The sequence below is a fragment of the Manis pentadactyla genome, chromosome 11 (genome assembly GCF_030020395.1).
Source record: "Manis pentadactyla isolate mManPen7 chromosome 11, mManPen7.hap1, whole genome shotgun sequence".
Lineage (NCBI taxonomy): Eukaryota > Metazoa > Chordata > Mammalia > Pholidota > Manidae > Manis > Manis pentadactyla.
Genome location: NC_080029.1, coordinates 27010767 through 27028601, shown reverse-complemented (window position 1 = coordinate 27028601; position 17835 = coordinate 27010767). Strand labels below are relative to the sequence as shown.

General features: G+C 41.5%; 2 protein-coding genes across 2 annotated transcripts in view; one reads left to right on the top strand and one right to left on the bottom strand.

Annotated features, from left to right (window-relative positions):
• The first annotated feature begins 107 nt into the window (after window positions 1-107).
• ZC2HC1C (zinc finger C2HC-type containing 1C) lies at window positions 108-8077 on the top strand. Its single transcript, XM_036913135.2, has 3 exons — window positions 108-244; window positions 1035-2377; window positions 6486-8077. Exons 2-3 carry the CDS (start codon window positions 1055-1057, stop codon window positions 6747-6749), a joined length of 1587 nt encoding a protein of 528 aa, XP_036769030.2. The 5' UTR covers window positions 108-244; window positions 1035-1054; the 3' UTR covers window positions 6750-8077.
• A 1245-nt stretch (window positions 8078-9322) lies between these two features.
• NEK9 (NIMA related kinase 9) overlaps window positions 9323-17835 on the bottom strand; it is a 34382-nt gene continuing 25869 nt past the window's right edge. Inside the window, exons 19-22 of the mRNA XM_036913134.2 lie at window positions 16484-16692; window positions 15180-15341; window positions 13799-14011; window positions 9323-12402 (exon numbers count right to left, since the gene is read on the bottom strand). Of these exons, the coding sequence (XP_036769029.1) occupies window positions 12280-12402; window positions 13799-14011; window positions 15180-15341; window positions 16484-16692 (707 nt within the window). The 3' untranslated portion in view covers window positions 9323-12279. The remainder of the gene's footprint in view (window positions 12403-13798; window positions 14012-15179; window positions 15342-16483; window positions 16693-17835) is intronic.

Below are 17835 nucleotides of genomic sequence, written 5' to 3'. Positions count from 1 at the left end.
CGGTCAGGCTGACACTAAACCGACCCAGGCAACGCGCGATCGCGTGAGCATTGCGCCTGCGCTCGCTTCGGGCCCGGCTAGAGGCTGGGCTGCGCGCGCACGCGATCCCGTCTCTAAGCAACGGGAATAACAGAGGCCCTCTGAGAGCGCCTGCGCGGCGGTCAGTTGTGGGGCGGGGGCGTTTGGTCAGAAAAACTAAGTCCTAGGGTTTCCCCTGAGCAGGAGCGGTCAGCGAGAGCCTCAGGTACGCGGGAGGGCGGGGAGACGTGGGGTTATCACGTTGACCTCCCAGGGGCCCGATGCACAGAAGAGCAAGGCCTTGTCCCCAAAGCTGAGTCCCCAGTGGGGGCGCCCTGGCTGACCCTCCAGAACAGAAGGTGACTTCCGCGTTTCGGATCTAAAACCCCGGGCGGCAGGCCAGGTGGTCAAGGCCTTCCAGGTTACAGACCAGCTGCGGTCGGCTCCGCGGGAGCTCGTTAGGTGAGGGATTTACAGCCAGGCACCTGCTGTAGGCCTTGAGCGGCCTCTCTCAAGAGGGAAGCCCGGAGAGCTCTTTGAGCCACTCATTTATTTCTGGGCCAGTTTCTCACCTGTAAAATGATGAGGCTGGACTTGGAGTCTTAAGGTCCCTAAATTCCAGCCGTAACTCTGGGAGAATCCCTCATTTTGTGAGTGAAGAAACTGGAGCCGTAAAGGGAAGTTGCTTGTCCTGTGTCGCAGGCCTAAAACCTGACTTTCAATCCAATAGCTCTTTCCACCTACTAGGGAGTATATTGTGTAGGGCAGGAGCATCACTGTGTATGGAGAGGCTGGTACTGGTATACAAGGAAAGCTAAGTATCATTCGGTTTTCTATCCTTAGGACCTAATAAGCACTCACAGGACATAGTAAGCATTCACCAAATGCTTACTGAATGAAAGCTCTGGCAGACCACTGTCCCTAAAAAGCACCACCGGACAAATGTAGAAAGTTTGCTTTAGCAGCTTGGGTGAAATTCAAACTCCTCACATGTATCTGGTTTAAATCTCCCCTAGGCTTCAATCCAAGCCCTTGAATGGCTGGTCTCCAGCTGGCGCCAACTCGGCCTGTGGGCGTTATGCTGCCATATAATAAAACGGAAGCTTCAGGGCTCCGCTCAACTAATCAAGACCCTTACGAAAAGGGTGATTCTTCCCAGCGGACCCCAATGGGGCACCGGAGGAGAAATTTCCAGCAGAAGCCTTTAAACAACAAAGAGCTGATGCTGGATAACCTCTACACTCACCCCAAATGGAACACAAAAGCCCGGAGCTACTCCTATCCCTGCTGTGCTGGAATTAGCCAGCAAGATTCAAGAAGCAATCCCCAGGGCCAAGCAAAGGGTTTGTTTTACTCATCAGGCCGTCAATTCCGGTATCCCAAAGCCAGTAATCAGGAGTTCATCCCCTTTACAAAAAAGCAAGTTGGAGTGGACCGGGCATACCCATTGAAACCCGTGTTCCATAGGAAGCCTCACAGTCCAGGCGAGGCTGGCTCTGATGTGGACCAGAATGTCTCTCCAAGATCCCCTCAGCCAAGAGAGTTTTCATACAGCAGCTTTGGTTCGAGGAACTGGGTGAATTCATCTGTGGTTAGTACTGATGCTGCCCCACAGGAAGAGAGGGCTGTGGTGCAGCCCAGCAGGACTGAGTGGATGCAGATCCAAAGACTAGAAGCTGCAGGGGAGAGCTTAGGGGAGGAGATCCGAAGAAAAGAGACCCTTTTGAAGGCAAAGCTGAAGAAGACAGAGGAGGAACTGAGAAGGATCCAGAAGGAAAAAGAACAGGATGAGGAAAATGAAAAAAGAGAGCTACAGAGAATGACACTCCCCAGAAGGAGACTTAAAGGTCATAGCAACGCCATGTACAAACCTGTCTGCTCCCTGGAATCCAGGTCTGAGGAGGTCTTTAGTAGAGACAGGGGAGAAGATGAAACCTGGGGACAGTCTCACAAAAATTTGAGTCCATTCCAGTTCTCTAGTCATGGAATTCAGAAGCTTAAAAGGGAAAGACTTATAGCAAGCAATAATAAAATCCGAGACCAAGTCTCAGGGCCATTGAAAGAGAAGTTTTCTCAGCCTTCAGAGGCACAAGGCAGTGCTTTGCAGGGATCTACCAGCAATTCTGGTTTGTCTAGGGCCCCAGACTCCTCAGATTCCGGCCATTCCACTGATGAGCCAGAACTTGGCCAGTGCAGCCACTGTGGACGCAAGTTTCTCTTGCTCAGGCTGGAGAGACACTCCAGCATCTGCAGCAGGATGCAGAGTTCCAAGAGGAAAGTGTTTGACTCCTCCAGGGCCCGGGCTAAGGGCACAGAACTAGAGCAGTACTTGAACTGGAAGGGACCAGCCTCTGTCAAGGTAACAAGGGTCTTACAGATTTAACTTGAGTAGGGATCATTGCAAGGGCCTCATATCACTTTTTAGAAAAATTCATGTGTCATACAGGGAGGGAGGGAGAATTACCATTTGTTACTACTGGGTACTAGTCACCGTGATGGGAGCTTTTCATACGATCCTTATCACATCTCTGTGGGGATTTCATTATCTCTTATTTTTTCAGTTCAAAAGTCAAATCTCGGGTTAAGTTGCTTGAGATCACAAACAGCTTTGAATAGCATTCAGCATCTAAATCTGGGTTGGAATGACTCCAAAATTTAGATTTAAAAAGTATATGTCCTTTTGATTATGAAAGTAATGAATGTTTACTCTAGAAAACTTATAAACAGCCACGAAAAATATAAAGAAATAATTGTGCAGCATTTCACCCCTGAGAGAATTTCTTGCTCTTTTCAGTATACTCTGCCACCTCCCAAGAGTAGGATCTGTTACCACTCCTATAACCGTGTCAGCTTTCTCAGGATTAACTCAATTTTGATATACCTTCTTAGTAAACAGATGAAAGTTTAAAATTCTTTTTCTACCATTTAGAGTGTAAACACTTTAAAGGTAAAGGACTTTATTTTTGGTTAATATTCCTAGCTGCAGAAAAACTATGCTTTAAAAAGAAAGGACTTTGAAACACTTTGATGATAAGTTTAGCGGAACTTCATAATCCCCCTAGTTTGGACAGTCAGATCTGGAGATTTTCTCCTGAAATAAGTCCACCATCCTGTCAAATTTATGCAAGGTTTGTAAATGAGTGTTTTTCAAAGTGCGATGTGCTGACAAACGTCTTTTATTTTACTGGTTTTAGTGTATAATAGAAAAATATAATAACATCAAGCCCTTGATTTCTAGGAACCATGAATTTAAAGAAAAATAGTAAATAATAAATAGTAAGGGAGATAAAGTGGCAGTGGTATGCACATGATCAAAGTTCAAAAGAGCCTAGCCCACATGATCTCAAAACATCATCCAGCTCTAATATTCTGTGTGAAAGTATCATCCATTTTCATTCCTTTCCAACCCTCCCTTTGTTGCACTAGCACCTCTTGTCCATTAACACTTTCCAGTTTATGTGGGTGTTTGATGGGGCCTTTGCAAACTCACATTTATGTGATGACTATTAGAAGTCATTTGCAGTTAGAGTTATTTCTAAAGTACAGTTTGGGAGATCATGAAGTCCCTTTCATGTTCAGAGATAATCTCCCTTAAGTCCAATTTCCAACAAGAAGTCAGCCTTTTGCTCTTGTAAATAATGATATGATCACTAGTTTCTGCTTTTTCCTGTTTTCTTTCTGTTGAACTTAGTAATCCACTGTCACCCTATAGCAGTTTATTTCTGGCCAAAACCTAAAAGAATCTGTGTTTTGTAAACCCTGAATACAGTAGCAGTGAAGCTAAGGAATTGGGTTTCTGAGATCAGACACCCTAGCTTTGTGTAGACTTGTTTGGGGAAATATATTGCACTGAGGCAGAAAGGATCTGAACTGAAATGTACTTCCCTCCTTGAAATGTCCCAACTTTGTGCCTTTGGAAGCTGAGTGGTTTATGTCTCCCGGTTATTCCTCTAGTGTATTCACAAGAACAGGTGATTTTCCTTATATGCTTTATCAGCATATAACTTTACAAACTTCCAGCATACTCCTACCTCTTGTCTCTCTACTGGATCCTAAGTATTTGAGCACAGGGTCCACATCATTGTGCTTTGTGATTAGTGTTAATTTAATAAAATTCCAATGTGATGAAGAATTAAAGTATATGTATCATAAAGGTGAGGAACTTTCCCCCAATTCAATTTTTAAAAGGTTCCGGGACCACCTGACACTCTGATTCTCTGCCTTCTTGTCTGTTTCAGTAAAACTCTTCAGATGGCCCCTTCCTTTTCCCTGGATAACATCTCTTCCTACTGTTCATCAGTAATGAAGTTAGATGACCAAGCAGCTACTTGCTTTTTCCTCTTTTTAGAACTAATTTAAAAAAAATCTAAATAGTACTTGAATATATTTTTAAAATCATGTAGTACTTAAGTGACCTAAAATGCTTATCAGCAATATCCTGCCTCATCCCTCTCCAGCCTCTCATCTAGCTCCAGAGGCAGCCAGTTCTGATAGATGTCTCTTTTGCTATACATTTCCATATTTGTAAATAACATGCTTATTTTCTTGATTTATCAATTTTGCATATTATTTATTGACTGCCTCTTATGGGTGCTTTGCCTTAAGCTCTCTTTCATTTTCCCTCTCCTCCTATTTTTCTTCTCCTCTTCTTTCATTGTAGTGGATTCACAATTTTGGGTTAAACCAGTAATCACCTTTTACATTTTAATAACCATGTAGCTTTTGTTCACTGGTAAGTGGAAGAATTCTGCCCTCGCCTGCATACGTCCGGAGTTAATAATTTACTCATGTCTTCATTTGCTTGGCTTCCTTCCTCTCTAATTGTTTCTATTTCTTTTTTGTCTAAAAGATCCATCTGCTGTCAGACACCTGTTAATGTTTTCATAAATGCTCAAACACCTCTTATAATCTATCCATTTAATTATTTATGTTCTGGAAACCTCCTTCCCACCACTTTTTTCCCTCCTGCTCCAGTCTGGGCTGGTTATTCTATAGGCCTGATACAGACCTGTTGTTTTGGGATTTCTGTTTCTCTTCTGTGTTGGGTCCTGTTTCCAGTAACCTGCGCCTTCTTTTTTCTTGCTTTACTCCTTGCTTTGCTGAAGGTTACTAAGAAAGATATGGGAGGCATATTTTTTGTCTTGGAATTAATGAAAATATTTATATAATAGTTTTATATTTGATGATTTGGCCAAGTATAGAATTCTAGATAAAAATGATTTTCTGTTAGAACTTTTAAGGCATTTTCCCACTGGTTTTAGCATCCAATGTTATTGTTGAGAAATCTGATGCCATTTTGATTCCTGCTCCATTATATGAAACTTATTTTTTCTTTTTCTGAAAGCTACAGGATTCTCTATTCTGAAATTCTGAAATTTTACAATGTCTGTGTTGGGAACTTGATAGGCCATTTCAATCTCAAGAGTAGTGACCTTTAATTCTAGGAATGTTTACTATATTATTTCTTTAATAATTTTCTCCTTGTGCCTTTTGGAACTCCTACTGGTCAGGTGTTGGATTTCCTGGATTTATCTTCTAATTTTCAAATCTTTCCTACTTTCGTTTTATCTTTTTCCCTATTCTGAGTAATTTTCTTGATATTATTTTACATTTCTATTTTCTTTTTAGCTATCACAGCTTTAATTTGTAATAGTTCTTTATGTTCTCTGGTTATAAGTTTTCTTCTACCTGCCTAGCTGCTGCTGCTGCTGTATGTGTGTGTGTGTAGCAGTGTGTTCATGTGCTTGTTTTGGTCTCTCTTGCTAGAGCTTTATTCAAATATCTGGTGATCTTGGCTGACAATTGATATTTAAGCCGTTTAAGTGGGCTTGTTGACTAAGGACCTTCCTGTTAGGATTATCAAATAGCCTTTTAACTGGCGTCCCTCAGAGTCAGCATCTGATAGCTTTTCTCTCAACTGCTCAGTGCACCCAGAGGTCTTGTCTCCTATGAGGGTGCCAGCGTGCTGGGTACTCTAGACGCTGAGTGGAAGGAGGCTGACAGTCGCGCAGTTTGTCGTGTACACTGGCACTTAATCCCAATGTTCGGCTCCAAGATGAACCATTCCCCACTGAGTCTGTAACCTGGATGGTTCAGTTTCTCCAGAGAATAAACCTGTTCTTCTGTGAGAGCGCTCGAAGTGAAGGACACTTAGATGTAGGAGGTGGGAGAGGTGCCCTGAGGTCCAGCTTATTTCAGCCCTGTGTCTCCTCTCTTTCTACTACCTGGTGCTTGCAAGTACTGAGCCTCTCACGGGTTCTGCTGGGAAAAATGGCTTGCCTCTCAGTATTATCTTCCTTTACAAGCCCTTAGTTTAAGTGCCTCCACTCTGGCAAGTCAGTTACCACTGCTCCTTTCCTGTTATGTGATCTTGTAGATTAACACCCATTTTTTTCCTTATGGTCATTCTAATGGAGACGCAGATGAGATAATGACAAGTTGAATATCAGCCTTCTTTCTACTTATAGGCTGAACTTCCTCGGAAGAGCAACTGGAGACAGAAGCATGAATCTTTCATCCATTCCCTTCGTCAGAGTCGAGAGGTCCAGCAGGTAATTGCCAAAGGTGGACACCCTTCAGACTTGCCTCCCATCCTGCCTGCAGAAAATCCAGATTATATTCAGTGCCCTCACTGTAGCCGCCACTTTGCTCCTAAGATGGCTGAATGGCACATTCCCAAGTGTAAGACCATCAAGAACCATCCTCCGCCTCCAAGGAAGTATTACAATTGAGCATTCAACAGCAGAAACCTTGATAGTTTGGGAGGCTCTGGTTCTCTTCAGCACTAAATGGAAATAATTTGATGCAAAGTGGAAGTAAAACTTTTACATTCTCAGATCTGCCTACAGAGATGAAATCAGTGAGTAGAGACCAATTGCTAAGCAGCAGGAGGCAGATGGAAGCCTCAGCTTCCCAATAAATTACCACTTCAGGTTGGCATGCCTTTTGTTATTGCCCTAAGAAGTGATGGGTGAAGACACTTAAAGCGAGCAAGCTACATTAAAGCTCTCTTCTCACGAGCCTGACTTGTGGTCTGTGCTAGTTAAGTGCCTTCCTGCCACTGCCTCTGCCTGTATGCCTGTGGTTCCTGTTAACCCTTCTTACTCTTGCAAAGAAGTTGGCTCATTAGGGTGAGTTGGTGTCAAGATCAAGGTCACCCAGATGGTATCTCTTATAAAAGAAAATATGATTTTGCTGTAAGGCAAACTGTCTGTCCTTCACCTCCCTTGTGCATGGTCCTGGCCAAAAACCAATCTAAGTATGTGTAAGGTTAGGGCACCAGTGTATCTTAAACCCTCTCTGTGGTGTGCTATATAATAAAGGGAACCTCATCTTTATGTACTTTACAGGGGGAAACACACCATGTCTCTGCAGTTGTTCTTTTCTAATGGATTTCACATGCCAAAACAGAACAAAACAACTTCAGCTTCAGCTATTCCTAGCACTCTGCTTTCAGATCAGGTTGGTTGGATGGCTTTTTAAATGAGGCAGCAAAATCTACTATCAAAGCAAGCTTGGGACACTGCAGTGTCACATCCCTGATGATGATGCCACAGTAAACTTCCGTTTTAGAAAGTAATTTTGATGGAAAAGATGCCCTATCTTTTTAGTTTCTCTGTGCAGATTTGTGGCTACTCCAAGTACCTTCATAATTAGGCCCTCAATAAATGGGTTTTGGGACTTAAAATTAATGAGTGAGTCCTAGACGTGTTAAGTGAGAGAAAATTTAAGGTAATTGTCAGGGTATATCAGTGCAGACAGGATGAAGCTAGCACAACAGATAAGAAATATTGTGGGACTGCTGTCCTGAGAGCATCACTCAGATTGTTAGTTTTAATATACTGGAGAAAAACCACCCAACCTGACCTGGGCAAAGGGGACTGTGGAAGACAACAAAACAGAAATATTTGACCAAGTAACAAATGGCCACTCACTCTTGACCCATTTCCGCTGCAGCTTCTGCTGTGTGGCTGGGTTAACAGATCAGACCACTTTGAAATGTGAGTTTAAGGCTTTATATGTGAAGCTGCAGAATGCTAGGCTGAAAAAAAATTATATTCTTAAAAACAGTTTATATTAGATTACTTTATGCTCTTAATATTGCAAAGAAAAAGAAGTATCACATGATGGTGTTTTGGCTGGCCACTTAAAGTAACCTCACATACAGACACTGGACAGTTAACCCACTTTGTATACTCCACCCCCCACCCTCCAGGCAAGTTTAGTAAGGTGCACACTTTGTTTCCCACTTGATGGTAAAAGTGGTAGCAAGAATGAGGTATGGCCAAGGTCACACTGGTAGCCTGTGGGCTGCTTTGCACCCCGTATCTTTGACTGGCACAGCATTAAAAATATTTGACATTTAAATACTGGAATATGCAGGAACCCTTGAAACACTGCAAGTTCTGGAAACACCAGTTTTAACACTGAGTGGGTTTCAGAATCAGCTGCTCCTTCAGATGGGTCAGAGCACTGACCACCAGTTCCACCTGGCATGCTTCACTTGTTTGCCCACCTACCTAGCCCCCCAGGCCTTTGGGTTTGGGATCCCTGGATGATGTTATTAAGGTCACAGATCAGGGCCCTCTAGGAAGAACAAATGTGTGTGGAGGGAGTGGTTTCTAGAGACACAGGAAGCAATTATTCATTCTTATGTTGCTAGAAAAATAAATAGTCGTCAATGTCTTACTGTTCCCTTCAATCTCAACATTAGTTAGGCCTTGATTGTACTAGGAATCTCTATTAGTCTTTTAAATTTAGTTTGGTCTGATTTTGGAAAGAGAGATGCTTTTTTCTATCTAGTCTCTTCCTGGTTAAGAGAGGATGATAATGAATAAATAAATGCTGTTTGTTAGTGTCCATTTGTTATATTACTTTATCCAAGAAACTATATTACAAGTAAATGTTATAAATTTTAAAGCTGAAAAGGTTAGGCAATAGGAAAAATCTCATGGTGAAACTCAGTTCATTTAGAAGTGTATGCAGACCTGCTGATAAAATATTTCTTAACAGCAGCGTATTTAGTGAAGCACAGTACCTTTTGGCCAACATTTGGTTTTGGTCACCAATTTATCACTCTTCAGAACTACACAGGAGGTAGCAGAGATATGGTAAGAGTGTTTTCTCCCTAATATTCATGATTCTGTGAAATTTAGCTATCGGCATGTTTATTTCCATCGTTAATCATTGAAGCAATAAATGATTTTTGGCTTTGCAGCAGGAAGGAACATGTTTTCTAGTCCTGACTACAGTCTGCTTTGTCCTGGCACTATCATTGAGTAATACTTCTTTGGAGGCCCAGGGATTCTCATTTGAAAATTATTTATTTATAATACATCCTTGCTCCAGAGTTGTTCTATTACAAGGGTTTCCAAATATATGGCAAACCAAATGAAATGTGAGTTTAAGGCTGCTTTTGCTTTAACTTTAGTGAAATGCTCAGCCACGAGAAGTTATAACTTGGCTGTGCTATGCCAGGGAAACCACAACAGTTCAACCTCTTGACGGGAAAACTTTAATAAACATAAACTGGCATTATCACTTGAAAAAGTCCACTGTGACTGAGGAGTACAAGATGTGATCTTTTCTCTAAATGGCTCCCCCCCAATCCCCGCCCCTCTGCATTTTAAGCACTGTATTTTTTAAGTCTTGGAGGAGAAAAGTTGTAGCAGCAGAAATGATTCTGTAAGCAAGAAAAAGAGTGGAAAGAGGCAAAGGTTATTTATGTGCAATGTCCCTTGTGTTTTGTTACAAGACCTTTTATTTATATAAAGACTCACTGACTCAAAGATTCATGAAGGCCTAAAATCTGGGTGTTTCATCCCCATGCCTAAGGTCCGTGTGCAGGCTTACTGAGGCACAGCACTGATTGAGAGTTTAAATGTTTATTTGGAACAGAAATGCCAAACCACTCCACCCTCAACCTTTCAAAATCTGGCTAACAATAAGCTAGTTCTTTAGCAAACAATGTCAGAGCAGAGGAGTAACTCAGGTTATGCTATAACTCAAAAGCAATACTACTGGAAAATTTTAAACACCTAGCACTGAATAAAGAAGAAAAGTATGACAAAATTTAAAAGAATTAGCTACAGAAAACCATTCGAAGGCATTCCACTTTTTATCTAATGCATGGCCTCCACCTTTGAACTGGTTTCTGTTTGCATAGTTGTTTGGTGGGAAAAATCATATGGCTGTCCCAGGCACAATTTGGGAAAGTGCAAATTGTCTCTAAGGCACAGAACTTAAGATTCCCAGCCAGATTAATAGCAAACCTAAACTTCCCAAGGGAACATGCTAGAGAAAATGACCACAGTGTTCCACTGCTAGAGAATGACTTCCCTCCGGAACAAGAACAGGCTCTTACCCTCCCTTTGATGCTTATTTTCATCCCAGTCTCAGCAACATGCCCATATTCCTTGGTTTCATAGCAGAAGCAATACTCATGATTAACACCCAAACTGACCCTGCCTCTCAGGCCTGCTGAGATAGAGAGTATGAGGGATACAGGAACATGAAAGGCCAGTCAGTCTTTAAAAAAATCAAAGTTGCATTTACATGGTGAGCTAAAACCCATTGTTAGGGTTTACAGCAAACCCCCAAGTCCCCAGAACTTGTAACTTTAATCCAGGGTTGGCCCCTTCCCTTATTTTAAGAAAAGGCTTTGGTGATTACATTAGTACCATTGTACTAGGCTTCCCAGAATTGAGAAAACAATGGGAATATCAAACCAAAGATGATCCCATTGAACAGAGTTGCCCATCCCCAACCATCGGGTTTTCCCCAAGCTTCACCCTTTACACTACCGGTTTTAGGGAAATGGCAAAATTTCCATTACACAAGTCCTTCCAAAATACTAAGCAGATACCAAACATTCTTTTTTTTTTTTTTTGGTTTGGGGAAAATGAAAAAAAATTAATTTTAGCTGTTTCTAGGGAGGTAGGATGTGAGACGAATCAAGGGAGACCCAAAACACTAAAGGAACATTTTGTAAGGCTAGGTAAAACACAGAGCTCACATCCTTATGTAAAACCTTCTAGGATGCTTCCCCTCTTTGGGAAAGCTAGCTTGCTCCTGTCTTCAAGGACATAAGGACACAATGACTACGGGGTTAGAAGGGAGCTCACAGCCAAATTCCTTTCACTTGGCAGGTTCTACCTGTTCTGTTAGGCTACAGGGACTACCAGGTTTGGTGCTGGCTTTGGGCCACTCAAGTAGGAAAGATGATACCGATTCACTCATATGGCTTCATAAAACACCAAAAGGGGAAAAATACTGATAGACATACAGAAAGGGAGCAGATGGGGCTGCTGATGTCAAGATTAGACCGCTAAGAGCCATGAAGGCAGAGGCACAGGAAGCCTGCTCATGGGTATAAGACTTGAGTCCACCTAGGTCCTCTTGAAGATGCTAAGTAGAGGCAACTAAAGAAGGACCTCTGTCCCTCACGGTTTTCTCTTAAGGCTGTTTCTCTTGCCCACTGACCCAATTCTCCGTAAGACACTTTATCTCTTAGAGGTATCTTCCAAAGCTAGGAAACCCCACCCTGCGTCAGCCACAGCCTGAAGCTCCAGCTGTGGGATGAGGAGGGACCTGCCCTTCTTTCCCTACTCCTCACTGAAGAAATATCAATTAATCCTCAGGGGAAAAGCAATCTAAGCCCACTTTTCCTCCTAAAGCACTTAGCTGCACGAAGTAACTGAACTTTCTGAAAACAGCCCTAGATTGACTCCACCAGACGTATTTCCCTGGACTCAGGGTTCCTGAAAGGGCTCAGAACACTTCACCACTCTCTAGATGACCCTGGATAGGCCACACCTGGTTACAGCCCACTCCAGCTTTACACTTTGCCCTCCTCCACCCAGTGGTGCAATGCCTGGTGTTGAAATCCCAAGGCAGCTTCCAACTAATGGTGAAAATGATAAATGGGACATAAGCTGCTACCAGCAAAATTAAGGTGAGCATTGTGTCTCCTCTTCAAAGGTGGGATCACCAGATGAGGTACAGAGCTGCTGCTGTTATGGCAGTCACTGAGGACAAAGCCAGGGCCATGGGGCCCTTCCATTCCCCAAAACAAAACCACTCCTAGATCCTATCTAACAGGCAGTGCCACTCTCCAAGTGTATATGGAAAGTGCTTCAGAGCCTCCGCCTCGCACTCCTTGTCTGCAAGTGAACAAAGCCAGGAAAGCGCGCTCTGCATTCGTAAGTGTGCCGTGAAGTCCTTTGAATCCCCGTTTCCTGGAGGCTATACAGGCTCAGGAGACTAGAGGCTGGGTCGACAGGAGTCTGTTCCCAGGAGGCACCAAGAATCTGAATCTAAGTCAGGCTTTGGATCCATTTCCATCTCTTCCTTTGCTGTTTGAGTTCCTTTGGAATGCATCCCCACCTGTCCAAATAAAACACAGTTCCACATTAACACTGCCACCTAGTCACGGCAGTTCCCAACTAGATTTTCAGGGTCAACCTCTAAGGACTTGTAGCAACACTTGTGTGAGAAGCTCATACTACTAAACTTGGATAATACTACCTTAGATAAAGTCCAGAACTTTACATTTGCTGCAGGAATGGTGACAGGTTATCCTGGTTGCCCAGGACTACAGAATTTTCTGGGATGCAGAATTCTCAGTTTAAAACTGAAACAGCTCTAGGCAAAACAATCCTCCTGCTTGCTACAGCCACCAGTCACCCGAGGCTTACCTCAAGTGTTATAGTACTTTCATTGACCTGATTTCATTTAATTCTCCCACCAATACAAGGTGGGTGGTGTTACTTTCTTCTTTTAGGTGAGAAATCAGGGCTCACAGAAACAAAGTAATTTGTCCAAACATATCAAGCTGGTAAATAGCAAAGCCGGGATGGTTCTAGTTCACTCTGTTATAGAGAGTAATACTATGGCTCTTTAAAAACCATGCAAGCAGCATTACCTATATAAGTATTTTTTACCAAAAATGTTTAACTTGAATCTAGCCAAACCTTAAGTCCAACTTCCAGTTTACAGATGAGACAGAGTTACAAAGGAACAAGTTAAGCAACATCCCAAGAAAACAGGACAAATCCACAATATGGGAAGTAAGAGCTGACCCTATTTCTTCAACAGGTCAATGCCATGAAAATTAAAAAAAAGAAAAAGAAAAGGTGATGGTGGTGGAGGGAACTGTTCTAGATTAAAAGAAATGAAGAGACATAATTTGGGGTTCTTGACTGGATTCTGGTCTGATAAAAACAATCATAAAGGACATTTTTTGGTGGGAAACTGGGAAATCCATGTATCAACTGGGTACTGGATGAGAATTGAGAATATCCATGTTAATTTTGTTAAGTGTGGAGATAGCACTGTGGTTATCCAGAAGCATGAATGTCTTTATTTCTGGATATATGTAACAAAGTATTTAGGGGGGTGCTAAGTCATTACTTTTTTAATTTACTTAAAAATGGTTTAGCAAAAAAAAAAAGGTACACACATATACACACACACACATATTATAAATACACAATTTGAACAAATACACATATTGACAATTGCTGAATCTTAGATGTGAATATATGGTGTTCACTGAACTGTAATGTTTGAGCTTTTTCATAAGAAGTAAAAGAAAAAACAATGAAAGTTAGGTGATGAGAATGATTCAATCCAGGTGCCTGAACAAAGCCCAAAGCGTCTGGGATTATGAAAATCACATCACCAAAAGATAAAGCAGTAAGTCTATTTCAGTCCTTGATGTTTTGTTTCTGTGATTCTTCAAAACAACATTAGAAACTGAATTTTCTTTTAACGTTCTCACCTGCTGCCCTCCTTCTAATTTCTTGTTCAGCTTCTGTAGTTGGGTAAAAATCTGGAGGTTTTCTTGCTGTAGCTTCTGTTGTTCAGCCAGACACTTTAACACCAGACCCTGTAATCTCTCAACCTCAACCTGTAGAGTGCTGCACGTACAGGTGGGGGGAGTCAATGGTGTTCCCTTCTCAGCACATGTTTCTGCAGGATTCAGCCGACGTGGCTAAGGAGAGAAGAGAGGAAGGTAAAAGGAGGTTCTATTCAGACACCACAGCTCCCCAGTCCGAACTACTTCTATGTGCTATCAGATTTTACTTTTAAAGTTAACAAGACTAAACACACATACGCATGAAGTAAATGCAAGAGAGATAGAAAACTACTAGGATTATAGTAGTACCTGGACCTAACATAACAGGACAAGGCAACTCTCAGTGCCTTTGACTCTGTTATAAGGTAAAAAGAACTCATCTATTTTGAAGGACTTTGTGAAAAATTTTTAAGTGTACTGGTATCTTCCATTTATAATGCTAAACTGGGGGAAAACATGATTTGGTTTAACAAGTCTTTCTGATCACATTGAGGACACTGTGACCCGAAGAGTCAACAGTCATAAAATGCAGTGGATTATACTTTAGAAGAGATTTGAGAACTGTTCAATAAACAGGATCACCAAAACAATTCAAGAAGGCTGACTGACAGGAATTAAAACGTTCACTTTGAAGTTTCAAAGGTTTTATTACCTCTTCTGGGAAACTTCAATTATCCTAGTCTGGATTTGCATCTCTCCTTCTACCATACTTTGTTTTTAACAAGGGTTGGCAAATGACAGCACATGGGCCAGCTCTCACCTACCACACCGTTTTTATAAAATTTTACTGGAACATGCTCATTCATTATGTATTATCTGTGGCTGCTTTTGTACTACAGTGTCAGAGTTGAGTAGTTACAAAAGCGACTACATGGTCCTTAAGCCTAAAATATTTGCTGTTTATAGAAAAGTTTAAGAACTCCTGGTTTACAGTTTTATTGAAGTGTTTACCACAATTTGATTTCTACCAAGGTTATTAGGTATACATGTGTTGCTCCCTCACTGGACCACAAGCATTGTTTCTTAATTATATTTAAAGCCTCCAACTCACCCTATCAGTGTCATGAAAAACTGGAAATGAATTTTGGAATTTCAATTTTGGTACTTCTGAGGCAGAGAAAAGAGATAATCCTCTGGTGTAGAACAGTGTTGGCCTGTCAGAAATGTGAAAAGGTAACTATTTCTCCAAGGAACTCAGTTTGGCCTTGGGTAGAGACTTTAAAGCACTACTGAAGAGATAGTATAGTGAGTTGATGCAGCCACTGTTTACCTAGTTGTGATTTAAAGCAAAAAGCTCAGTTACCCAGGCTCCTACTGGGGGCTTATGTTCTGAAGGAGCTTCAGAGGCCACTTTGAGTTCTTGTAGCTCTTCATAGGGCAGGGTATCTTTCTCAGATTCTGAAAACGCTGCACTTAGGGGAGATGGGCTGTCAGGCATGGGGATGAATTCTGCATTTTCCAACTCCTGCATATAAGACAAAGAATCTCATCAGTTCTGTTGGAAGCACTTAATCTCTCCCAAATTCCCATTTTGCTATAGCGTTCACTCTATTGTGACATCAGCACCCTCTAGTGGGGCAGGACATTTGTGGTTACAACAGAGCTCCCCTACCTGTTAACAGCCTGCCATCTTTTCTCAGAGGGGTAATTAACAGTGATGTGATTCTAAACACAAATTCAAGAACATAGTCTGGAGTGTCTTCACTACTTTCCATACTTGCAAATTCGAGAACACAGTCTGACATGTTTCCCCAACACATTTCTTCTACACAGGCTATCCAGTGAGTTGGGAAGCTTTAAGGTGATGGCAGTGAGGCCCCTGCCAGCCTGCTAACTAAGGGCTGAGGCTGAAACTTCAGATAGAGCAGTTGCTGCTTCTTCCATTCATACTCCTAAATAGCTATCATGTTTAGTCTTATTATATAGGGAACTTTAAATCTATAGGTACTTTATTTGGGGAGTAAAAAAAACTTCGCAAACTCTAAATGATCACTGTAGAAAATGAGAAAATACAGACGGGCAAAGGGAAATGATTTTTAAAAATCACCAAAATTCCATTACTCATCGATAAGCAAGGTTAAAGTGATCAATATACAGTCTTCACAGTAGACATTTTTCTATGTAATGCCTATTTGCTAAAAGAATGGGATCATACTGCACATGTATTCCATCCCTTTCTGCACAGCCATATGTTGTAACCAACTTTCTTTCATCTTTTGTCTGAACATCAACTCTCATAAACCACTCCTCTATTGTACGTCATTCCAACTGCTCCAATATTCCACTTCTACAAACCACAGTACAAAATCTATAAGCTTAATCTTTGCACACATGCATTACAAAAACTGCCTTCAAGAGATGTTATACTAATTTACATTCATTTAAGTAATATAGCTATGAGAACATTCTGTACCTTTTCTTGTCAGGAAGAAAAAAGGATTAGAGATTTGGCTATTTCATTCCAAGTGGAAATCAGAACCTGGATGCCTGCTGTAAAACACTTGCACAGGGCGTGGGACACTGAGAGATCCTGACAACTCCTTTCTGTCTAGTCTCTGCAAAGGGCCTGATCTTAGTTATCTAAGGTACCTCTACCAAAGGAATTACCTTTCGAAGCCAGCCAGGACAGGAGCTGCTGGCCCCACTACTGATCCCCATGGCCTCCGTGGGACTGACTAAACCTTCCATTCCTCGGTCTGCTTCCATTGTTCCTCGGAAGCCTCCACTTGGATCCGGAGTTTCAGATTCCTGCCGACTGTCCTCCTCTTCTCCCCCACCACTGCCGCCGCCACCTCCTGGGCTAGAGCTCTGAACCACTGACAGATACACAGCACAGAAATAGAGCTTTGCCACGCAGCAAGGAAGATTTACCACCTTATAGCCCCAATGATGCCTGGAGAGGTTCCTAGAGTTGCATGATGTGGAACTGCACCAGTCTAAGTCAGACATATGGGACTAAGTTTTTACTTTTTACACAAGGTATTATATGTCAGTATCTCCATAGTGATAATTCACTACTTTTCATAGTTGCTTATCTCTATGTTCTTAGCAGATTAGCAATGTTCTAAAGCATTAGTGAAGAATCTTTCCCACCAGATTTTACCAAGTCTAGCACCCATGCTTTAATAGATGCATCCAGACTCTAGCATCCTCCATAGAGGTTAATCTTATATATAAGATTGTATTTCACATTTGAGCCAAACACCTTTTAAAGTAGCCAGAAAAACTCACCAATAACTCCCTTTCTGGGGAAACATACAAATGGAGAAGTCTTCAACCGTTAAATTCATTAAATTTTTTGATGACTATTTCTAAGTGTTTTTAAAATATGATGGTTGGTTCTTTCATATTATGTAGCATGTTCTAAGTTACCTTAATGAAGGTATTCCCATGGAATTAAAGTGTAGACAAAATCCATGATGATGTAGTCAGGAAAACGCTAAGACTATTTTTAACATATTTGTAAGTTTTGATGCCTAACAAAATAAACATACGTGAATCTATCACTTGAAAAACTGAAAGTACTTTCCAATATGGTGGCCACTAGCACTATATGGCTATTTACACTTAAATAAAAATTAAAAAACCAGTTCCTCAGTCACAGTAGCCACTTTTTAAGTGCTCAGTAGCTGCAAATAGCTAGAAGCTATCAAACTGGACAGCACAGATATAGAACCTTTCTGTTACTGCAGAAAGATCTATGGGACAGTACTGAACTAGAACATTATCTACATCATTCTACCTGCTCCTTCTCTGGCTTCCCACTCAGATGTAACCACTCTGATTAATTTTATATCTATCATTTCTTCTTTAAAAAAAAACCCAAACTTTATCCCATGTATGTATCCTTAACAATGTATTATTCTGCTTGTTTTTGAACTTTATAAAAAGGCACGTAGTCTTCGGCAACTTGATTTTTACATCTCACTGGATGGCCATAACACATCCAAACAACAAAT